Below are 24,972 nucleotides of genomic sequence, written 5' to 3' on the forward strand. Positions count from 1 at the left end.
GACTTTCAGGGAGGAATGGCCTCATCTGTCTTTGGTTGTGAACAGGAGAGCCTTGGGTATATGGCTATCATCCAGAGGGTCCAGGAGCTGGATATCCAGGCAGAACTTAAGAGTTCAGCAGGGTGGGAAGGGCAGTCTTCATGGTGCCCCGATAGCTGCTGCGGCTCTTGCAATCACCCCCGCCTTCTCCCTAGAAGAGGCCCCAGGGCCATTCCCTTTCTTCTATGAACCAAGGTCTTTCAATCACACTGAAGCAGATTAACACAATCAATATTCAGGGAAGATCTGCAGGGCATAAGGGGCTATTCTAGGTGCTGCATATACAGCAGTGGACAGAAGCAGACAAAACCCTTGCCTTGGTGGAGACATTCTACAACAGGGAGAAGAGTAATAAAGTACTAAAACACAGTAGGCCAGGTGGTGAGAAGGGCTAATGGAAAAATGCCGAACGAGAAAAAAAGGCAAAAGTCAAGGGTTGCAGGTGCTTCCTTGTACAGAGGAGCAGAGATGAAAGCTCGCCCATATTTATATGGGGTTCCCTTTCAAGAACAAACCTGTGTGTGCATGCCTGCTAAGTCACTTCAGTCTTGCCCCGACTGTGTGACCCTATGGGCTGTAGCCCGCCCAGCTCCTCTGTCCCTGGGATCCTCCAGGCAAGAATACTGGAGTGGCCTGCTATTTCCTCCTCCTGTGGATCTTTCCGACCCAGGGATGGAACCCTGAGTCTCTTAGGTCTCCTTCATTGGCAGGTGGCTTCTTTACCACTAGTGTCACCTGGGAAGCCCCAGAACAAACCTCACTTTACTCAAGTTTAGGGAACAGTTCAACCTCTCTGTTCCTCTTCTGCTCACCTCCCCTTTTGCTAAATCGAAGTGAACAGGCTTGAGCCGGGTGACGATTAAAAGCACTGCAGGCACCCCTGAACCTGGGAGACCCGAGTTCATGAGCCCTGCCCTGAGAGGGGTGTCTACATGCCCTGGTTGTGATTTTCGCCACCTGGAAGTCTGGGGTTGGTCTGTTCTGCTTCCTGTGTGCATTAAAAAGTAGGGATGGGCCTGAGAACCCGCCTCCTGCCAGGTACTGGGGTCGAAGCGTCCCTTCCAGCTTTGGGAGTTCACACACACCAGGCATCTGCTCACCAGCTCATCTGCAAACCCAGACTCTGTGACCACCCTCACCCCACCCTTGTCCATAGTCTATTTCTGGCTGGGAGACCTCTGAGCACATGCACCAGGGAGCTGCCGGTCCGGTCCCTGGAAGACATTCACAGAGAGAATACTGAGTCTGGGCAGCCCCATAGGTGCAGGGCAGGGCCGCCTGCAGGAACCCACCTGCACCTCTGCCCCGACCCTTCACACCATCAGCCCCGCTTGGCTGAAGGTGCAGGTTCAGAAGGCCCATGTGCTCCCCATAAAGTTAACGCTGAACGCCTGGGGCTCCCCTCTGTTGTGTTGTGTTCCTTAGGGAGTCATCTCCTGGGGTGTCTACAGAGCAGACTCTGTCCCATGCGTTCTGTCTGCCTGCCCAGTGTGCAGACAAGATTTGCTGATGTTAACAACTACAAAGAGCGGCTTGATAAAACCCCCGTGGTCCCAGAACCTGGGGCGAGAAGCTAGGGTCCCAGGACTCTAAAATCACCAGACCTGAGTCATCACGATAAGCTTCAGTCCAGAGGCTGAGTGGCATCTGGTCATCAGTATGATTTCTTAAACAACAAGCATCCCAAAAATGCAGCCTTGGTCTGGCCGCCGCCCCAGGGCCTCTCGGGGTCTCCCCTCCTCCCTCGCCTGGCAAGTGTGGACAAGGCCAGGGAAAGTTGGGTGAGTGCTGACGTTTTGTTTGCAGGGTGAATATTTATTTTTCTGTCCTCAGATAACCCAAGTTTTACTAGGGAAGTAGAATCACATCTATTCATCTTTTAATGTTTTTTATAGTGACATTCTGGGGAGAACTCCCCCCCCCTTCCTTGGTTCTGAGAAGAGAAATGCCCTAAGAAAGTGATCTTTCAGTGCTGGGCATGGGTCTCCCTGCAGCCTCCTGGGGTCAACTTTGTACAGTCGACCTCCAATTCACAAAGCCTGCCTGAAGCAGGTGCTCTATCCTAGGAAGAAGAGCAGTGCTGAGAACTTGAGGAATGTTAGTGGGGAATGGGGTCCATGTGGGCCATCCTTTGGGCTTCCTCAGCACCAGAAATTCTTGATGAAACCAGCCGGTTGCCTGCAGGAAGAACATTCAAAAATGTGTGGCCCACTGACGCTCTGTCCCTTTTAGTGTTTCAAAATTCTCAGATCTTGGGAATAGCAGGATGTATGTTCACACGTGTTTGCTGTGGGTTTTTGTTTTCTAGTAGGTGGTTCTTCTGGAGAGGGACTCCTTGCCTTGGGCTGAGCAGAGTTGACCCTGGGGTCTGGGGTGGCCCCTGGAGTTGGTTTCGGATTCCTCCTCTAGGGGTACCTGAGGCTTCTGGCCAGTCCTGGGGATATAGCCTGTGGGGATGTGTGTGCAGAGGCCCTGCCAGTCTGCCCCCGAGGAGCTTACACCCTGGTACTCTTGAAGGGCACCCCTCTCTCCAGGTGCCCTCCCCACTGGCCTAGTTATTAGGGAGCCCCCCTCTGCTGCCGGCCGCCTCACCCCCGCCCCGCAGAGGCTCCTCCACTCCACCGCATCGCGGGCCCTTTGTGACCCTCGTCACTCCTAGCGGCGTTTGTCCTCGGGCTCAGCAGGCAGAGGCCTTTGGTGCTGGGGCCTTTGCCTTTCAGCTCTTTGCCCTCGGAACCAGCCGGCGTGGACGTCACTGGTATTAACGGCTGCTCTTTTCTCCACCCCAGGTTCCAGGTGTGTGATGGTGGCTGCAATCTGTCTTGTGGGTATTAATGCAATCTTCAAGTGGCTACTGTTCTCGAGCTGTTCTACAAAACTGGAGCGTGCTGGTGAGTTCCAAGGCGAGACTGAACAGTTCCTCCCGAGAAGCAGCGTGTCCTGGGCCAGGCACGACCGTGTAGATAGAGCAGTGTGGTCGGGACCAGCCTCCCATGCGGGGTGGGTGCTCGGGATCGGGGCGAGCTCTGTCACCTGCTCCGGCTGCCGCCTGCTGAGAGACGTCGTCCCAGGAGAGCAGGTGAGCTCTGCAGGTTAAGAGCGTGTGGCTCAGTGCTTGGTCTTCGCAGCTTTGCTGGGTGATGCCTGGTTGAGAGTCGACACTTCTCATCTGGCAGCATCCGGGGATGAGATCATGCACCGAAGGGAACTTAGCTATGAGCCTTTTTTTTTTAATTAACACTTTTGGTGGAAATCTTCAGATGTAGTATGTATATCCCTCTTATTAATCCATTTATGCTAAATATAGTGTAGCCCTTTCTTAAGGCTCAAGAGACATTTTGATGAGCCTTTTCAGAAATAGAGCGATGATGGGCCTTGAGCGTGACTGAACCATAATGGAATCTCACTGGATTCCTCCTAAACTGCGGGGCTTTTCTGGTGGTGAAGATTTGGGTGACTTTTCCGTCGATACCAGCTGTCACCGCTCAGTTCTGCTTGTAGCCGTGCAGTGAGATCTCCATTGTGCAGCAGAGTTCCCAGAGGCGAACCGTGCGTGGGGCTTCCAGTCTTTTTGGAAAGCTTGACCTAGGACAGCAGGAATGCCAGGGGCAAGCCAACCGCAGTTACAGCTCAGCCCAAATAAGGTGGCAGACTGCATCCCTGTGAGGGGCCTATAAAGCAAAGATGAGTCAGAAGGAGAACACGATTCCTGCTAAGGACAGAGAATCGGGCAGTCGGGCCTAGGAGGTCATTACCACATTTGGGAGGTGAGCAAGCACGTGCTCAGAGCACCCCCTCCCGTCCTCCAGAGGGGCGTGTGGTGCCCGTGCGGGGAGCTGGCCTCCAGCACGTGGGGTCTTTCTTCCCCCAGTGAGTTGTGTTTCTCAGACTAACCTGGGGCGTCGCCGGTGGCTCAGGCAGTAAACGATCTGCCCGCAATGCAGGAGACACTAACCAAACTTACTGACAGGTAAACGTTTTTCCCACGTCACTGGGGAAAGCCAACAGATACCCACCAGTTGTACAGGCTTCTGGTTGGTCAGATCTTCCTGTTGTCATGGTGCTTAATGAAGTGCCCACGGTATTCTTATTGATGTTACCACTCAGTAAAAAGACAAGATTTTATTTTGCTTTCTCCCCGACTCTGGGGAAATTTAAGGACCAATTGAAAGCCACCCATATATAACTTTAGAAGCAGGTTAGAGTAAGTTTTTTTTTTTCTTACTTTTTTTAGTGTAATAAATCAACCCAGACTTCAGTGATTGGGGCACAGACAGATGAGCCCCGTCAGGACGCAGCTGGAGCGTGTGGTGACTCCGTGGACAGTGGGAGGGCCTGGTGACAAGGGGGAGGAGAACCAGGGCTTGGTCCTGGGGGGAGGCAGCTGGGAGTCTGACCACAGATGAACCTGGGTGAGTGGGCGGTGCCAGTGTGGACGCAGGAGGTGGCTCGGCAGCAGCCCTGTCCTGCTGAGGCTTCCGGGTCCCAGGGCCACCCAGGGAGTTGCAAGACGTCCCCGCCCAGCTCAGCCAGCCCTGCAGAGGTAGTCCTGGGCTGGGCGGAGGGGAGGGTCTCCCACAGTGGGGCCGCCAGCCCGCACTCTGTTCCCGTGGGCAGTGACTGCACAGATGGAGGGGGGCTGCGTCTTTAGGTTAGCGAAGAGTTCCTAACCATAGAAGACTGGTCCCTGGAGACTAGACTGTGAAGCTTTCTATCGTAATATTTACTTTATTTGGTTGTGCCATGGAGTCTTAGCTGTGTTGCTTAGGATCTTTAGCTGCGGCGTGCTAACTCCTAGCTGGAGCACGTGGGATCTAGTTCCCCAGCCAGGGAGTGAACCCTGGTCGCTGCGTTGGGAGCCCAGAGTCTCAGCCACTGCACCACCGGGGATGTTTCGACTGAACCTTTTTAAACATTAACTAGTCTTTTTATTACAAATTAGTGTGAACACTAAAAAGCTGACAGAAAATGAAAACTAAACCACTCATTAATTAGAAACCTTAGTCATATGGTATTGGGATTTGGGTAGAAGGGAATATTCCTTACTTGACTTTTAGTAAAAATGAACAAATGTTAGAAAAACTCTTGGGAAAGAAATCATTAGGAAACAGGTCAAGTATATAGGGATGGATTGGTAGAAAACAGGATATTCTTACTGCTGGGAGGAAAAAAAAAAAGCTCGTAAGGTGCTTGGATCAATAGACTTGAACCTACCACGTCACCTCTGGGGAGAGCGGCCCCTCGGGGTCACGGCTCTGACCACCGGCAGCAGGGCAGCCCTGGACCCACGCACATCAGCAGCTGTCCCCAGCGCTGCGGAACACACAGCTGGAGGGAGCTGCTTTAGACCCGGGAGACATTCTCCCCTGCCTTCAGAGTGGCCGGGTGCCACGTGGTTCACGTCTTCCCGTTTACCCCGTCACGTGGCGCGGCTGACCCCCTCAAGAAGGCTCTGTGAGGAGTCTGCTGTCTGCACAGCCGGGCCTGACCCCCTCCCCGGCAGCGCCGCCCCAGTGCTGTGTTCCCGGAGGTCTCTGCCGCGTTTCAAGTGTCCTTGTTAATACATTCCAAGGTTTGAACTCCCGTTTCTAGCTAAACCCCCTTCCTTGTTTACAGGGACTGAAATAGCCACACTTTGACCTTCTGTTCAGTCTGGAACAGCTATGGCAGCGCGGACACATTCTTTTCCCATGTGAGAGCGGCCTTTACCCAGCACTATGGAAAACCTCAGGAAGCCATCAACTCGTACCCCCTTCCTTCTCCTTTTTCACTCCAAAAGATCCGCCTTTCAGCCTAGGTTAGCCAGCTCCATCCACCTTTCTTTCTGCTCAGAAACCCGGCAAGGGGACAGAGTATCCTGAAGCCAGGTGGGCTTATTGTCTCAAAAAGCTGGGCGGGTGCCTTCCCAGTCCCCGTTTCCTGTGGCGACTCCCGATCCACCCCCAGGGCCAGCATGCAAAGCTCCGCATGGGCTCCGGGCACCTCCCTGCTCTCAGCCCAGCCCCGGCATCAACAAGACTAGGAGCTCGAGTCTCTGGGCCTCTCCCCATTCACGGCCCATCGTTCTGCTTTCATTTGTTCTCACGTCCCAAGTGTCTGCAGTAGAGGAAGGTGGAGAGAGTCTTAGGGATGAAAATAATCCAAGGTGATCCTTGTGTAATCTGAGTAAGTGGTCTGGATGGGGAGAGTGCCTGTGAAGTGCTGAGAAAGCCCTGAAGGGACCAGGAAAGGCTGGAGGAAGTGGGGCTTCAGCTGAGTTTTGAAAGATAGGAGGGAGGGTCTGTGTGCGGGAAGATACACTAGCAGAAGGGAGGAGGTGCGAATACAGACAGCATCGTCTTGCTGAAAGGGGATTTTAACGCCGCTTTTGAGGGTCTTGGGGAGGCACTGAAAATCGGGGGCGGTGGTGCTTTAGGAACTGTCATCTGGCTGGCCAAAGCAAAATGAAGAATCAAGTGGAAATACACCAGGTGAGGCGGCCCCAGATGGTAATGCTGGTGAGGGGGTGACAGAGTGACCCCAGAGTGTGGGGTATGTGAAGGCAAGGTGGTGAGTCTGAGTAGAAACATCCAGCACAAAGGTGAGTGGAATGGGGGGAGCTGGCTGTGGAACCAGAACGCGGCCCAAGCGGGCACGGTGCGCTTCTCAAAGGTGGCCTCAGCTCCCGAGAGGCATCAACGAGCCTAGACCAGCCAGGCTCTGCCTCCAGGGGCTAAAGCTGTGCGCCCACCGCGGAAGGGTTGTCTGCCTGCTTGCGCAGTCCCTGAAGGCCGTCGGTCTTGCTGCTCTCCAAGCCCGCAGGCTGCCAGAGTCTGTCGTCCATTGCAGGCCCCTCAGGTTCCCAGGCCCTGGGGCTGCCCGCTGCGGTCCTGGTGAGTTGTTCTGAAGTGGAAACTGCTGCTCCTTAGAATCGGTTTTTCTGCAATCCATGTCCGCAGCTTGGGTTGCTGGCGCGGCGCCAAGTTTGCAGTGACGTAGGACTTGTCATTCCAGGCCTGATGAGCCCAGAGTGTGGAGGAAGGAAACTGGCCTTGCCTCCAGTTTCCTGAAGCTGCTTCCCCTCCTCTGTGGACAAAGGTTGGGAGGTGGGGTAGGCACGGGGGATGCTCCCTGGGCAGACGGGGGGCCGAGAGGCCCTAAGCGCGACAGGTCATTAAGGAACGGCAGCTGATGTGACCCTCCCTAACCCTGGTCCGGACCCCAGGGCTGCTTCCTGCTGTTCACCTGGACGCGATCGTGATTTCTACTGGGTAGAAAGATTCAGGGGGCAGAAGACATGTGGCTTTTAAGAATGGATCCTTCCAGATGAAGTTGGTGTTGTGGTATATTCTTGGTTATCAAAATCGCGTAGCTTTGGTACTTTGGTAGACATTCGTGATATAGTTGTGAAAATACACAAAGACCTAGAAGCCAGCAAACTGCTCATGATGAATATGGATGACTTTTTTTTTGCTTCTTGTGCTTCTGATTTCCTATTATGCAAGCGTTAAACTTTGCCCACTTAGATTCCTCCATCATTGAGCAAGTAGTGGGGGCAGGGGGGTTAGGTACTGTGCTGGGCACCGAGAGAAGCAAAGGAATCAGAGCGGGGTTTTCCTTGAGGAGGGCACCTCCTGCTGAACAAGTCCGGTTTCCGAGAAAGTGGAGGGAAGAGGTGGGGATCGCTGAGCTTAAGTTGGAAGCATTTCTCAACCTGAGGGGGCCACACACTTTTCTCTAATCGTCAGTCTTAGCACATCAGTTGGTAATAACTGCAACAGGCTGAAGAGACAGGGTAAGTGCTACTCTAACTTCAGAGAACCATATCCCTATTCAAAATCAACACCCTTCTCCTCGCAGACTTTTCCCCATGACCCCTAGGTATGTGATTGCTGCATTCAGTCTAACGGCTTGTGGCTCATATTTTTACCTGTTTGGACTGTCATCCAAAAACTAGGCGGGGCCAAGATATATTGGCTCATAGTTCAGATCCAGCTGGCCACTGTACAGATCTGGCTTATAGGAATGTTAAGGTCATCTTATCAGCTATGTTTGAGAGTGTTTATATTTGTTTCTAATTTCAGGATTCCTTGCTAATACATTTTCCTAAATAAGTCTTAACACAGGGCAGTACAGTAAGTTCCCTACATACAAACAAGTTTCACTTCAAGAGCATGTCTCTTAAGTCCAAAGAAGTTAGCCTAGGTACCCAAGTAACACAACAGTACTGTACTGTAATGGGTTTATAATACTTTTCACCCTACAGTCCCCGTGATAAGTTCAGGAATACAACAGTTGGCCTACAGGGGCTGGGATCGAGGGAACAGGTAAGAACAGGACTGCCTGGAGGGGGGCAGAGAGCTGAAGGATCAGCAGCAGCAGATGGAAGGCAAGGTGCAGTTTCACTCATGCCTGACGTTGATGGCACCACCGATTCTGGTTCCTTGCTGGTCAATTCTATTCTCTTGAAAAAAAAACAACCATCCAGTGATGTCTGGGTTGTAGTTTTCTTCTTATCATAGATGATATGGTAACACTGGATTGCACTCCGACTAGCTGCTGCAACCTTTGTGTTACTGTTCTACGTTCCCATTCTGTGCCTCCTCAAAGAAAATCCCCTTTCCACTTCCTGCGTCTCAAAGCTCTTCAGTTTCTCTTCATCCATTCCATCTTTTCCTCTTGCTCCACACTCAGTTACCTTCACTTTTGTTTCCACTGCTAGCACTTGGCGCTTCGTAGTAGTGCCAGCTACTTGCTTCCATACATCCTGGGCTTGAGATAAACATATACCAGTCCTCTATACTGTAAAGTACAACCACTTGGAGAGGATGCATGCACGTATGGTTTGCTGCAGACACGTGAACTTACCTGACTGGACATCACAACTTTCAAAAGTTCAAATATAGGGGACTTAAAACTATGTACATGGGAGTCAGCTGTCATTACACAAACACAAAATTCTAGTCCCTTTCCTACAGATTTATCTGAGTCTCACCTATTGGTAAGAAAAGAAGGGACTGGGGAGTTAGAAGTAAAATGAGTAAGAGTAGGACAATGCAGCGTTTTCGCATGCTTAGTCACTCAGTCGGGTCTGAGTCTCTGCAACCCTCTGGACTGCAGCCTGCCAGGCTCCTCTGTCCATGGGATTTCCGAGGTAAGAATACTGAAGTGGGTTGCCATGCCCTCCTCCAGGGGATCTTCCTGACCCAGGGATTGAACCCCCATCTCTTATATCTCCTGCATTGGCAGGTGGGTTCTTTAGCACTTGCGCCACCGAGTAAATTCAGACACACAGAATTGAGATGTGTTTTGAGACTCCTGGGACCAGGGCAGGGCTCTGGCAGAGGCAAAGTCTTGCTGATTGTCCAAAGGCCCTTTTTTCTACCACAAAGCAAGTATGACTGATTCCTTGCAACTGCAGGGGAAGGAGGTTTCTAGTAAGAGATAAATAGAAATGAAGCATTCACTCCCCACTGTGAGGCCACCAGGCTTCTGGTGCAGGGTCTCGCTGTGGAGAAGGTGAGTGGATTCTGTGTTTACACAGACGATCACATGAAGAGCCCTGAAGAGCAGCCAGGGGTTTCTCAGCCGGGACTTCCATCCACCGTTGTCTGCATACAGCCCTGCGGCTCAGAGAAAGGACTGTCCGTGGTTATGAGATCAGCTCCTCTTACACACTTCCTTTCTGTTTCAGGCTTGAGAAACACCTCGCCCAGTTTTGAGCCCTTCAAGACTTTGCCACAGCCTCTATCACACATCTGTCTTTCTCGAAGAAAAATATATATATAATAAAAAAATGTTTTACTCTTTTACACTGTATAATTGTAAGAAATAGTGTGTTATTTGTGAACGCATGGTCTGCCATTTATGTACAGTTTGGAGATATTTTCAAATGAAACATAAAAGATGTCAATGATAAAACCAAGAGAGTGAGTATTTTTATACCAAACATTTTAAGAGTGACAGGATGGATGATCTTACACTGGGTTGGATCACACATTTTGTGCTTGACTTTTGAGTGCTTGTAATTTAAAATACCTATTTTTTTTTTCCTCTAAAATAAACTGCATGTTTGAGGCATGGTTTAAAATATTATCAGAATTTTCAGGATCATATGGTGAATGTACAGAAATCTGTTTACCTGGCCTGGGTCCGTGAGTAACGTGGCGACAGAGGTTACAGCTGCTGGTGCGGTGCAGATTCCTCATCGAGCTGCACCCTTAACACGCCCAGCAGCTCCAGAGGTGACTATACAGACTGTGTGAAGTTCTGGGTCTTGCTTTTTCTTCTAACAGCAGGCTCCTGCGTTGAGCCCCGCTGACGCACGACACCCACAGTGGACGTGCTGAGTCTGAAGGGGAAGCCTCTGCTTGGGAGCCCAGCCCTGCCAACGTGGCCGCAGTGGGCACCTCCCACCTCCCAAGCGATTTGCAGAATATCAGTTGAATTGAGCTGGTATTCCTGAGTCTTGGCAGCACCAGGCCAGATGAACCATTTAAAAACCTGACCTTGAATCCCACTGTACTCACTGGGACACTATGCCACACTGGCCTGGGGGAAGATGCGTGAGCAATGACAAGAGGTCAGCTTGCTTCAAGACTCCCTCCACGCGCAGGTCAGTCCCTCACGCTCTCCCCACTGTGGAAGAGCTGTGTGTAAACATACATTGACCTACGAATTTTTAACTGCTGACATAGTAAACATGACCACAAGCTCTCTTATTGATCTGCTCACGGTGTGCTGAAGATTTTGATGTTCTAATGATTATATAATCATTATATATGACTGGTGTTGGGTTTTTAGTTTTCTTATTTTCTATTAGAAATCAAGGTGTCAAGACGCTTTTAAAGGTCATCACAAAACAAACAAGAGCCAAGGGTGAGAGGCTCTTAAACTTACGAGAAATGCTGGCAAGGGGTGTCCCCGGTGCACCCAAGCACTGCTGAGGCTTCCAGCGCCACCTGGTTCATGGTGACAGTTCTGGACTCTTGTTTCCAAGGAAAACAGAGCAACTTCCACACAGTCTGTTCTGCTTTTATAAACTGTTTAAAGGTACTTTTCTATTGTCATTTTAAAAAATAAAGTGCTAATTCCAGCTGTCACATCACTGCTTGGCAAATTCCTTCTTGCAAGACCAACCAAGTACATCCCATACTGCAATCCAGGAAGTGGCAGATTTTGTTCCCATTTTCAGGTCTGGACGGAGCAACCAAGGGAGGGATATAGGAGAGCCTGTGCAAATGCTCTACTGTGGGTGCCTGGTGACCCACAGGGACCCTGTGGCCCTGAGCCCTCCAGACCCCACAGGAGGTTCACGGGGGAGACACATACCTCTCTCCTGATGTCTTTTTACTGCACTCAGCAGACCGCACATCCACCTCAGCCTACAAAGACTCTGCAACCTACATTTGTGGTTTTCTACTGACTATTAAGAGTAAGAAATATACTCAATTAAGTGATAAAACAGGCATTGATAGCCAAGCAATAAAATGCTTTACCTATACCACTCTCACCAAGTTCTCTGTCCCCAGAGAGGAGGAGGGAGGTCACAGTGCTCAATTCCACGCAAGGGCAACAACCAGTAACAGCTACTAGTCTTGCTGGTCACTGACATTCTAGGTTCTGTTCTTCGATCACATGTACCTTTTGCAGAGGAGACAGCCACAGCCTTTCAGTACCCTGGAGCCGGGGCTGAAGGCACAGCTCTGCCTGACTGCCCAGGCTCTGAAGCCCACGCCCATCACGGCTCATCGCGGTCGTGGCTCTGGGACAGACTCGATCACGCGGCTTCACCTTCAGCCCATCTGGGACTTTCCCACTCACTCCAAGGCACCAGGTTCAAGCCAGGCAGCATAGATCTGAGGGCGCCTCCCACCACCACTGCTGTGTGCTTTTTCATAAAATGAGTGCCTGGTCACCATCACTGTGCAAGGGACAAGTGTGTAGAGAGTACCTACCTGTCTAGCGTGAACTCCAGGCACAATCCACTGTCTGGTCACTTGAACACCAGCTTCATTTCCTGTCACTTCACTGAGCAGAAACACAGTGTATCTTCTGGAACTGGGAACTTGGGATAAGAAAAGGGCAGGTCTGTCTGTTTCCTCTGCTTACACACATACTGTCCCAGTTTGTAGGATCCAGAAAAACGATAATGAGGCTGTCTTTTGTTATCGAGTAAATCCTCCCTTGCGGGTAAAGATCTGCTGCTTCTGAACATAGGACTAATGCAGCTATAATATAAAACCAGCAGGTAGTACTGAAATTAAGAACTATACCTTCTACCTCTAACAAAATTACAAAGTAAAGGAATCTGGAAAAGAACCTTAAAACATGCAAAATGTACGTCACACTTACAGTATAATCAGGTGTGGGCTTCAAATTCACTGGACCCAATACCTGCATATATGGCAGACCCACTTGCATAGAGTAAGCATGGCGGATGCCCCAACAAGTCTTGGGGTCTGTGTCACAATGACATACAGGAACCAGCTGATTGTGAGTGTTTCGGGCAGGCCTGCTTAGCTCTAGGAGTGTGAGCAGACTCCCTACTGTCTCCCCATCCGTCACTGGGACGTCCGAGTATCAGCACACGGCTGCTCTCTTAGTCTTCAACTGGCACCTCTGTTCTGTCACACCTGATGACATCACAACTGTCCAACATTCTGAGAAGGCAGAGGAGTATCTGTTACTAATGACATTATCTGCAACACTGGTCTTCAAAATGCCTACACCAACTCATGACTGATACTGAAAAACCACATGCCATCAACTAACTGATAAGCCTCTAAGCAGGCAAACATTTACCTGCCACAGGGAAGCTCTGTCATCACCACCGCAAACCGTCCTGGATGGTACTCAGCTCCCCAAGACTGGCCTGGCTCTGTAACGACCCCAGGCCCCTAGATGCCGATATACTGTGAGAAACCTTCATCTTGTTCTCTTTTTGCAGCTCTCAAGCGACCCATGGGTGCTGATTCACCAGGACTTCCATGGTACAAACCACACTTTCCTGCTTTCTGAGTGGAAAAGGGCCCTGTGCCCATGAACCATTACAACAGGCCCATAAATCAAGACCACAGGGAAGCCTGTTCCCGACTGCTCACATATACTGCTCATTTCAAGTTTAACTCTCTTGCCATGCTAATTAACAACAAACAGAAATTTAATTATGTTAGATGCTTAAATTCAACCCAAACTTGACTTAGGAGAAAAAAGACACACCTACGTGGAATAGGAAATAATGCTCAGGTTAAAATATTAGTATTCACCTGGACACAAGAGTACTTTTTCCTTAAAACTAGGATGCAGAAAAGTTCAAAGCCTCTTGACACTCACGTGCAAGATAAAACCTGGTCTTGGAGTTTCTGGAGATGGTCCTGTCAAGATCAGGCTGTGGTTTACTCCATAAGGTAAGCTGGCCCTGAAGGTCTCTGGAGCCCTACAAAGTTCTGGGTGGTGGCAAGTCACTGTGTTCTCACAGTGTCTTGAACCCACATGGTTTGAGTCACAGGAACATGCTGGCCCATCTCCAAACCAAGAGAGCGAGATGAGTGTTCCAGGCCTGTTTCCAAAGGGTCCGTGGCAGCAGCCTTGCCATTTGGCCTGCGAGCACCAGCAGGTCTTTCCAATGGAAACCCCACTATGAAGGGAAATGTGCTTTTGTTTCTTGAGCTATGGCCAGAAGGAAGGGCAACGGCATGATGTCAGGGCCTGTTCCAGCTCTGCTCCCCAAGTGCTCACTCAACACCATGCTCACAGGGCAGGGATGGGGGTTCCAAAGTCCAGCTCACCTGAGAAGTGGTTTCCAAGAGGTCCTTTAGTTCCAAGAGGTTCTCCCCCACAGAACACCCATTCTCTCGGGAAAAGCCCACAAAACATGCCTGGGGAAAGGGTGGACTGCTCTCTGAAGCCCCAAGGTGGCATCATGTGATGAAGGTCATCATGCTGTCGCCACACACAGCACCCCAGCCTTGCCACACAGCAGCAGTAGTGGACCCGGCTTGTTAAGGACAGTCACTAATACCTTAAAAAAAAAAAAAATCACCTGCAAATGAATCATTTTTGCGAGTAAAAGCAGTAGCTAGAAGGAAGAGGGGACATCAAGTCTCATTTCCCATGCTTCAAAAAACCATTGTTAGCTGCCAAGAACTGGAGAGTTTATAAATCCAAATACCCTATCCCCACACCCAAAATGTATTTTCTGCCGTTGACTTCAAACACCCCATCACAAAAGAACCTAGGGCTGTATGTCTGCAGCACCCTTGCCACAAACCATGGACCGAGCATGAACGGGAAGCAGCTGCCCTGCCTTCTCGCGCTCAGGCACGGCTTCACACGTATCAAGTGCTCCTCTGTCCCTGGAGTCCCACCATCATCTGACCACACTTACAGGATATGACAGCAGCAGCCAAGTGCTCGTTTTTTACACTTTGGGCTCAAAGACATTCCTTTTAGCCATCCCCTAAAAGCCTCAGCTGACTGTGATGAATTATAGATCAAACGCACTAAAGATGGTCTTAAACTTTTAATGCACCCAGACATGCCCATTCCAACTTGCTTCTTCTAAACAGCCCACAGACCCAGCAGAAACAGGCAGAGGTGAGACCGTGACTTTGATTTTAATTTGAATTTCTCGTGGAAATGTTTCTAGGTACCCAGAAGAATTGCTAAAGAACTTGTTTCTATTACAACTTTCAAACACAACTGGGTTCCTATCGCAATTTGCTGCAAAGACTATCTCCCTCCCCACATATCAAAACAGCCAGAAAACAACAAAATGCAAACAGTCCAAAGTCCTCCCCTATCAATAATTACCTTAAACATAAATGGATTAAATTCTCCAATAAAAATACATAGAATTGAATGGATTTAAAAAAAAACAAGATCCTGCATGCCACAACTAAGATCCAGTGCAAATAATTTAAAAACAAAAAGCACGAAAAGATAATCTATGGAATCAAAGAAAATATTTGCAAACCATTTATCTTACAATGATAAGGGGGTTAATATGACCATAATACATAAAGAACTCATACAACTCAGTAGTAGCCAAAAAAAACACCCCACAAATAATTCAATTGAAAGATAGGCAAAGGACCCAAACAGACCTGAATAGACATTCATCAAATAAAATACATACATGACCAACAGGTCCTGAAAAGATGCTCAACATCATTAATCAGTGAGGCATCTCAGTTTCACATCTCATGATGTATTTTGGGGCTTGGGTATAAGAAACAGGTAAGATGACACTCAAATCAATGAGAAGTAAAGACAAAGGATAAAAATTAAAACAACAAAATGGCTCCCTGTCATGTGTACAAAGTAGTTACTGCTCTGGGTTATCATTATGCCTTTTTTGAGAACACCAAACCTTACAATCCACTAGCTTCAATATTTGATGTGAGGACCGTATCAACCAACCCAAAGAGCCCCTACAAACCATAAACAAGTAGAGAAGGAAAATGGGTCATTTACAGTAGAATGCTGGAATGACCACAGATCTCCCCAAAAGTCATGACAATTCTTAGGAACCTACATATGTGGTAACAGCTCTCGTGAGCTCAGTGAGAACCTCGGGGCCAGGCGCCACCAGGGCCGAGACAAGGTAACACAGACGTTCAGGCTGGTGGGTAGACTCAGTCCATGCTTGCTGTACACAGCATGACAGCAAGACTTGGGAAATCCAGGAGACTAAACAGGGACTTACCCTTAGAAAGCATTAAAGACCACGCCAAGTGTACCTTTGCTGCTTCACTTGCTAACAACAGGCACACCTTGGGTTCCACCTGTGAAATCCACACGCTCAGTGACACAGCCCAGACCACGGCCGTCAACAACATTCCAGACCTGCACCTGCAGGACTCAGACCGCCTGCAACCGCCAAGGACGGAAAGAAGCCAACTAAAGTCACCGACGTCTTAAGAGCTCCTTCTACAATGGTTTTATTATAAATATGATCTTTTGGAATAAACAAATATTGCATTCAAGACTACCAGCAAACTTGTTCTAAAGTAATAAAAGAGGGGAAAATGGAACAGGAGCCACTTAGAAGTAGCGATAAATAGCAAAGATGCCTGCACGCCATGCTGAGCGCCGCTCCCCCGAGAAGTGACAGGAGGTTCACATGGGACATCGCAGTTCTTATTAGCCCATTAAGGAAAACAAGCTTCAAGTTTGGTAATTTGCCCTAGTTCTGTAAACTGAACTGCTCCTCTCCTCGGTCCTAGGTAGGAGAACAGGAAGGTGGTCAGTCTGCAGATGCCAGCGTCAACACGGAAGATCTTGACTTTGAAACTCTTTGCTCTCAGACCAAACTGTTTACTACTTGCCAGGAGCGATATCAGAGTAGTCCTTCAGCACCCCGGCCAAGTGCTCATTGTGAGTCTTAAACCGTCGCTTTTTCTGTGAGGCAGGCTTTTTCCTTCTCTGAATTGGGGCCTACAGGAAAAGGTAAAAACAGAAATAACAGCTACTCAGAGCAGTGATACAGGGAGGATTTATGAAAGATGCAGCAAAGGGATGCAGGGTTTTGTAACCTTTCCTCTGTTCCTCAACCCAACCTCACACACACACACACCAATCCACAGCACACCCCCCAACCACAAACACCAACCCGCGGCTTCCCTTACGGTGAAGTGTGTGTACTTCCACCTTGAAAGAATGGGCTGGCACAACAACTCACCACAACCACGCTGGGCACTAAGTGCGTGAAAAGAGAGGCAGCATAGCTCTCTTGTTTTTCATCTCTATTATCAGGTTTAAAAAATTTTATCCACCATTAATTACCCATAAAACAAAAACCTGAAGCAAATACAAGAAAGTACAGAGATACAGCAAAATTGGGGAGTGAATGGGCACAGAAAGAGTTGTTAGGTATTATTCTCTTTACTGCATCACATAAATTAAAAAAAAAAAATCAACAAACTAAGCAATGATAGGAAACCATGAAGTGCTGCAATCACACTAATTTTTAGAGATCACTGGCAATAAATTTTCCCCTTAAAGGAGTCCTAAACATCACCAAATAAAATACACGCACACAAAAGTCACAAAGACAACAAGCTACAAGGCATGATGGTGGCCAGGGGAAGGAGGGTGTTAGTGAAACATCCCTCATCCTGGCTTTGTCTCTGGACTGCAGAGAACTGGTTAACTGGTACGAGGCAATTCACAAATCTTCATCCGGCTACAAATCCTTCCAAATGAGCCAGATCTGGGGTTATCACAACAGTAAAATCTGGTTCCTAAAGGATCTGAGCGTCACCAAGGACAACTGAGTGTGATCAGCGCTAAAGCAAAGTCCGGCACCAGCAAGAAACAGGTTGGGGGATGAAGGTCAGGAAGGCCAGGGGGATGGAGCAGGCTCCCGGCAGAAGCTGAGAGGACATCACGGGGATGCCGGAAGTCCACGCGGCTGCAGCAGGAGCAGGCATTGCCAGGACGGGGCAGGGCAAGCGGAGAAGCACTCATGATCCCCGGGGGGGCGGCACGTGAGGGCAAGGAGCATCCAGACGCGACCTGAAAGCATCTGACCAAGGTCAGAGGGCGAGGACACGGAGGAACAACTGAAAGGAAGAACCAGCTACCTGCTCTTCCGAGAGCTGCACAGGAAAGCAGGCTAACAGTTCAAAGGGCACAGCATTACATTCTCTCCTAGAGACTACATACCACTTTCTTTGGTCCGGAGTCCTGCATGGAAGAAATACCCTGTCGCTTCAGATACTCTTCAATTTTCTCCTCATCCATTGAATCCACGGTGACACTCCGCCACAGTTTCTGAAACTCTGCGCCAACAAGTAGTAGTTACCATACAATAGATGTTTACAAGCTGCAACATCTTGGTGATCAAAATCAGGCTTCCATATTATCTCCTCTGACCTGCATTAGCACATCTGAGATTTCATTATAAAAACGAAGGAAGACAGGAACATTCAGATGCTGGACATTGAGCAGCGGAAGGGCCTGGGAACACGAGCTGCATCCCTAGGCCAGCTCAGCACTGCTCTATTTTTAGAGTCTATAAATGAAGGGCCATGTGATTGAGGCCTCCCCGCTTTCCTGGGAAGAAAGGCAGTTGACACTCTCCTTTTATCCCCAAAATCAGTTCTCTCCACTGAAATAGTTCAAATTCCTGCTCATCTCTCATGAGCCCAGTAAATCCCACTTCCTCTCCTACAGAAGAGAAACACACAGGGAGATAAGGAGCCAAAGTTTTATATGAGAGTATAACAGTCTATTTGCAAAAGAGCCTTCTGAAATCAAATAAACCAGGAATGGGTGACTACGAGGTCATCAAAGTGAAGGAAGGGAGGTTGAGACAGTAACTCTGCAAAACAGGACAAAGACCTTCCTACACCTTGTTCTCGGAGACCCTTGACCCCTTTGCCACATCACTATTTTTGCAAATAAAAGGGATCACAATTGGGACGTGTCCGGAATGAAACTCATGTGCATCTTAAATTCTGTCCCTAAAGACAGGCCTTTTTCTAAGTGGCACCAGTGGTAAAGAGCCTGCCTGCAGATGCAGGAGGAACAGGAAACTCAGGTTCAATCCTTGAGTCGGGAAGATCCCCTGGAGAAGGAAATGACAACCTACTCCAGCACTCCTGTCTAGAAAATCCCATGAACAGAGGAGCCTGGCGGGCTACAGTCCACGGGGTTGCAAAGACTTGGACACGACTGAGCATACACGGAACAAAGACAGACTCAGACAGCCTGCTTTCACTTCATCATTAACTTGCCAACGCACATCATCTACTCTCCAACGCACAAAAAGTTTATGATGGAAAATCAGAAGATGGATGTACTCTGAAGGACCAAAAAAAAAAAAGGGAAAGTACCCTGGGTGCCCTGAGGTGAGCGTTCTGCTCAGATCAGGACACACAGACACACAGACACACCCCATCCCCTCACTCACCCCCCACAGGATCTGGAGGCCTGACCCAGGCCAGCACCGCCCCGCCCATCCCTATCACTGCAGAGCCCTCAACCTTCAGGTAGACCACGGGCGCAGTCCATTCACAAGCTGTAAATAAAATCAGCACACAATACCGCTGGACCAGACTGTTCTCTTTCCTGCCTCAATACAAACTACATGAGGCAAACCATGCCCTAATAGCTGGGGTGCCAGTCATATTTAAGAAATCTGTATTGAAAAAACTTTGGTTGTTGACAATGACCAAATGCAAAAATGACAGTCTACTACAAAGAATTCAACTTAGGCACAAAGTGTTCTGGGGGTTTTCCTGTTTGTTTTTTTAAATATTTACTTGGTCGCACTAGGTCTTGGCTGTGGCACTCGGAATCTTTAGTTGCAGCATGCGCACCCGTGGTTGCGGCCGGTGGGGTCTAATTCCCTGACCAGGGATCGAACCTGGGCCCCCTGCATTAGGAGTTCAGTCTTAGCCACTGGACCACCTGGGAAGTCCCCAATCTGAGCACAAAGTTATTTCAATACAAAACATCTCTAAGTAGAAATATTCTACATTTCTATAGATACATTAGGGGCTCATTCTCTTATATGTTCCCTGAACTTCCATCTGCATAGATTCCAGAAACCACTTAACAGGTGGCAATTATTTGTTTGCATGACTTTCTCAGCCTCTTGAAGCTCCTTAGAAGGGGGAATTCCATTTCATAAGTTTTCCGCTATGGTTGGCGCTGAACTTATTTACTAGCACATCCTCAACAATCTGACCACTGAAAGTATGACATGCTATTGTCTGGGCATCAGAGAGCATGTTTTCCTTTTACACTTTTTAAACCTCAGTTGCATCACTAGTATACCCAATTCCAGGATGTGCTTTGACCCCGTTTTTCCTAATGTTAACACTCTATAACCTTAACAAAACTATTTAAACGGATACAAGCCTATTAACTGAGCCATAGACCTTATTCTCCCATCACCAGCTTTAGCAGCAACATCCCCATCCTGGCCCAGGATCCCACTGTGTTTAGTTGCTGTCTCCTTGCTCCAGGCTCGAAATACATGCCCAGTCTCTCTGCTCATCTCTCAGGACTGTGACACCTTAGAGAGTTCCGACAGTTATTTTATAAAATGGCCCTCAATGTGGGGTTGTCTGATATTTCCTCATGATTAAACTGAGGTTCTACCTTCTGGGCAAGAACATCACAGAGATGATACTGTGCCCTTCTCAGGGCCTAATAACCTCAAGGGTCCATGATGTTCACATGTCTTTTTACTGGTGCTATTAGACTGATCACTGGTTAAGGTGGTGTCTATCAAGATTTTTCCACCTTGAAGCTATTATTTGTCCCTCTGTAGTTAATAAGCATCCCGTGGAGAGATTCACTAAGAATATGCAACTTTACTGCTTCTCTGCATACTTTAGCTAACTAATTTCAGCATCCATCGATGCCTCTTGCCAACTATAATTGTTAATTATGAGTTTGCCTAAAGGCACATTATTTTCATCGTTCCTTTCATATATATGGATTAGAATTCCGTTGTAAGGGAGGAGACTATTCTCCATCCAATCTATTCAATTAACTTAGTATGGATTTTTGGATATTTATTTTACTTCACATCAGTGGATTATAATCCATTACTATCCTGTCCTACTTGAAGCTAAGATTGAAAACCGTGTAATAGAAAGTATGCCAGAAAGGAAAGAAAATAAGCAAATTCTTTAATAAGGTTTCGCTTAAATTCCCAAATAACTCATGCATATTTTGGCTGCACCCAAAGCTTTCTTGTGACATACAAAAGCAGCAGAAAAGAGTATGGAGCCACATGGCCTGCGTGTGGAACCCAGTGACCTCATTTGACTATGTCCTCAGATGTTAAAGAATCTGCCTGCAATGTAGGAGACCTGGGTTCGATCCCGTGGTCAGGAAGATCCCCTGGAGAAGGGAGTGGCAACCCACTCCAGTATTCTTGCCTGGAGATTCCATGAACAGAGGAGCCTGGTGGGCTACAGTTCACGGAGTAGCAAAGAATTAGAGATGACTGTGTCACACACAAACACACGAGGGAGGTTATTTAACCTCTCTGCCTCAGTTTCCTGATTTGTAAAACTGGGATGATAATATGTATTTCACAGAGTTGTGGCAGATAAATGGGTTTATATAAAACACTGAGTTTAATGCCCACAAAGGAAAAAGCACTATGTCTTTCAGTTCCATTATCATCTGACGTTGATCATTTCTTATTTCTGAGCGCTAATGCCTTTAAGGAAAGAATGACACATCTGGGCTCAACCCGTGTTGTTGGGCATGTCAGCTCTTTGTTCCTTTTTATTTCAAAGTTGTATTCCACTTTGTATATGAAAGGATGCACCATACTTGGGAGTGATGAAGGAACAAATTAAAGGGCATTTGAGTTTCCAGATTTTGGAGGAAATGAATAAAATTGATATGCACATGGATTTTGAGCAAACCTGGGTAAAAAGTTAAGAGTGGGATGACTGGGTCATGCAATTACACATATCATAATGCAAAAATAAAAACAACACTAGACACACATCTTACATTATATGCAATCAATTCAAAATGATAAAAAAAAAATCTAAATGTTAAGAGCTAAAACAGTAACTCTCTGAAGAAAAAAACAGAAGGAGTCAATCTTTGTACTGTTGGATTAGGAAATGGTTTCTGAGATATGACATCAAAAACAAAAGCAACAAAGGACAAAATGTATCTCATCAAAATAAAAAACTCTGTACCTCAAAAAACACAAGAAAGTAAAAAGATGATCCACAGAATGGAAGAAAATATTCACAAAGTATAAATTTTGTAAGAGACTTGTATCCAGAATAAAGAACTCTTTAAATTCTGTAATTTAAAAAAGTTTAAAATGGACAAAGAACTTAAACATTTTCCAAAAGACAATATACAGGTATAACTGAATCATTTTGTTGTACACCTGAAACTAACACTGTAAATAAACTATACTCCAATAAAAATTTTAAATAAATTTAATAAAAAATAATATATAACTGGCCACTAAGCACATGAAAAGATGATCTTTAGAAAAATGCACATCAAAGCCACAATAAAATTCCATTTCACTAAATGGTATCTTAAATAGCTAAACTCCGTGTTGGCAAGGATGTGGAAAAACAGTTCCCTCGTGCACTGCCAGTGGGAATGTAACATGAGGCAGCTACTTTGCAAAAGCATGGCAACTGCTCAGAAAGTTAGCCATCAGAATTACCACACAATCCAGCAATTCCACTCCTATACTTAAAGGAAAAATTATGGCCACACAAAAACTTGTACATGAATGTTCACAGTAGCATTAATCAGAACAGCTAAAAAGCAGAAACATCTCAAATGTCCATCAACTGGTGAATGCATGAATAAAGTGTTATATCCAAATGCAATTTTTTTTGTTTTTTAGTGGGTTTTTTTTTTGGTAACGTTCTTTTTAATGTAAGCATTTAATGCTCTATTTCACTTTCAGCACTGCTGCAGCCGCATCCCATGAATTTTGATATGGTGTGCTTTCACTTTCATTTAATTCAACATACTTTTTTTTTTATTTCCCCTATGATTTCCTCCTTGAACCATGAGTTATTTAAAGTGTTATTTGATTTCCAAATATTCTGGAGAGTTTCCAAATATAGCTGATTTCTAGTTTGATTCCATTATGATCCAAGCACATCCTTGGTTTGCTTTCAATTCTTTCAAATTCATTAAGGTTCTGTGGTAGAATACCGTCTGTCTCGGTGAATACTCCAAGTGCACTGGAAAACATATACAATCTATTGTTGGGTCATCTCATTTTATAATAAATGTCAATTAGGCAACTTGGTTAATAGTTAAGACTTTTATATACTTACTAATTTTCCATTTATTTGTTCAACAGCTGAGAGGAATGCTATGAACTTTAATCTTAATGATGGGTTTATCTATTTCTCCTTTCACTTGTGTCTATTTTTAATTCATGTACTTTAAACATATTTTTATGATTCCACTTTATTTCTATTATTATTTTTTCTTTATTGAGATAAGTGTAATGGACATAATACTGCATTAATTTCAGATATATAACATAATGATTTGATATATATATAGTGAAAAGATTACCACAGTAAGTTAACATAATTTTTATCTTGTGATGAGAACTTTTAAGACCTACTCTCTTAGCTTTCAAATACACAACATGGTATTGTTAACTATAGTTACTTTTTAAAAAATGGTTTTAGTGTTTGTCCTAGGGTTTACAATACACAACTTGAGTTAACCAGAGCCTGACTTCAATTAAATTGTCCCAGATCACATATGAAGATGTATAATAGTACACCCTTCCTGATTTACGGTGACCATCAAAAACTTCACTTTTACATATGCTCCAAACACAAATTTATCTCTTAATAGTTCTGGTTTATAGTTAGCTATCTTTCAGAGTGATTAAAAAATTTTAATTAGACAAATGTGAATTTTAACACTGATTTTCATTTATTCGAGTTTTAGCGCATTTTCCTATACATATCCAAGTTTCTGTCTAGTATCATACCCCTTCTGCCCGAGGATTTCTGGTAATGCAAGTCTGATGTCAAGGAATTCTCTCAGTTTCTGTGATACTGAGAGTATATTCCTCTGAGACAGGACTTTGCTTTTTAAAGATTACTTGTGCTGCAGATGGAATTCTGGGTTGAAAACTTTCTCCCCTTTAGCACTTCAAACATGTCACAGCACTGCGCTTTGGTCTGCATAAGGTCAAATGACAAGTGCGCTCTAATTCTTTTTTCCTTTGTAATGAGCTTTTGCCTCTACTTCAGGCATTTTCTCTTCACTGTCCGTTGTCAGCATTTTGAATGTGATATGCTTAGATGTGATATGTTTTTCTGTCATTTGTCTCTATTGGGGATAATCTTGCCTCGTGTTCTCTGAGCTTCCTGGACTTTTGTTTTGGGGTCTATCTTTAATTTGGGGGGGGGGGGGGGCTTGTAGTTCAGCTGATTAAGAATCCACCTGCAATGCAGGAAGCTCCGGTACTATTCCTGGGTTGGGAAGATCCGCTGGAGAAGGGATAGACTACGCACGCCAGTATTCTTGGGCTTCCCTGGTGGCTCAGCTGGTAAACAATCTGCCTGCAATGTGGGAGACCTGGGTTCAATCCCTGGGTTGGGAAGATCCCCTGGAGAAGGGAACTGGCTACCCATTCCAGTATTCTGGCATGGAGAAGGCCATGGACTGTATATCCATGGAGCTGCAAAGAGTCAAACATGATTGAGTGAATTTCACTTTCATCTTTAATTTTAGAAAATACTTGGCCATTATTTCTTCTACCCCATTCTCTTATGAGATTTTAATTATACATTCAGACCATTGATGTTATCTCACAGTTAATGGAGACTCTGCTGTATTTCTTCTCATTTGTCTCTGTGCATTTCAGTTTAATTTGTACTGGCCTATCTTGCAGTTTGGGTTCTCCCAGGGGCTCAGTGGTAAAGAATCCGCCTGCAATGCATAAGCGGAAGGAAACATGAGTTCGATCCCTGTGTAGGAAATAGCAACCTTTGAGGAGGAAACAGCAACCCACCCCAGTATTCTTGCCTGGAGGATTCCATGGACAGAGGAGCCTGGTGAGCTACAGTCCATGGGGTCACAAAGAGTTGGACAACACTGAACATGCATGCAGCAGCAGCATCTTGCAGGTTACAGATTCTTTCCTTGGTTATGCCAAGGAAATGATGACTGATGAGGTTACAGAAGGCATTCTCTGTCTCTGTTACTGTGCTTTCCATTTCTAGAATTTATTTGATTTTCTTACAATGTCTCTCTCTCTGCTGAAATATCCTACCTGATCATGCATGCGGTCTGTTTCATACCAACCAGAGTTATTTTAAGTTTCATGTCCGACAGTTCCATACCCGTGTCCTCAGAATTTGGCTCTATTAACTCTCTTCTCTCAAAAGCGCTTTGTTTTCCCTTGCTCCTTTTTATGCCTCACAATTTTTTGATAGCAGAATATCCTCTAGAGAA

The 24,972-nt window shown here is 46.6% G+C and overlaps 2 protein-coding genes across 4 annotated transcripts in view; one reads left to right on the forward strand and one right to left on the reverse strand.

The window, feature by feature from the left end:
- The window catches only part of RBPMS (RNA binding protein, mRNA processing factor), a 195,855-nt gene extending 185,916 nt beyond the window's left edge, over nt 1-9,939 (forward strand). For both annotated transcript variants that reach the window (XM_065947461.1, XM_065947460.1), the window contains 2 exons: nt 2,829-2,930; nt 9,713-9,939. In XM_065947461.1, the coding sequence (XP_065803533.1) occupies nt 2,829-2,874 (46 nt within the window). In that variant the 3' untranslated portion in view covers nt 2,875-2,930; nt 9,713-9,939. The remainder of the gene's footprint in view (nt 1-2,828; nt 2,931-9,712) is intronic.
- A 6,007-nt stretch (nt 9,940-15,946) lies between these two features.
- The window catches only part of GTF2E2 (general transcription factor IIE subunit 2), a 79,732-nt gene continuing 70,706 nt past the window's right edge, over nt 15,947-24,972 (reverse strand). The window contains exons 7-8 of one of the 2 annotated variants that reach the window (XM_065947308.1): nt 17,689-17,804; nt 15,947-16,458 (exon numbers count right to left, since the gene is read on the reverse strand). In XM_065947308.1, the coding sequence (XP_065803380.1) occupies nt 16,342-16,458; nt 17,689-17,804 (233 nt within the window). In that variant the 3' untranslated portion in view covers nt 15,947-16,341. Of the gene's footprint in view, nt 16,459-17,688; nt 17,805-22,385; nt 22,728-24,972 lie in introns of those variants that run through there. The other variant, XM_065947309.1, reaches the window with a different exon arrangement.

This window comes from Muntiacus reevesi, chromosome 10 (genome assembly GCF_963930625.1).
Source record: "Muntiacus reevesi chromosome 10, mMunRee1.1, whole genome shotgun sequence".
Lineage (NCBI taxonomy): Eukaryota > Metazoa > Chordata > Mammalia > Artiodactyla > Cervidae > Muntiacus > Muntiacus reevesi.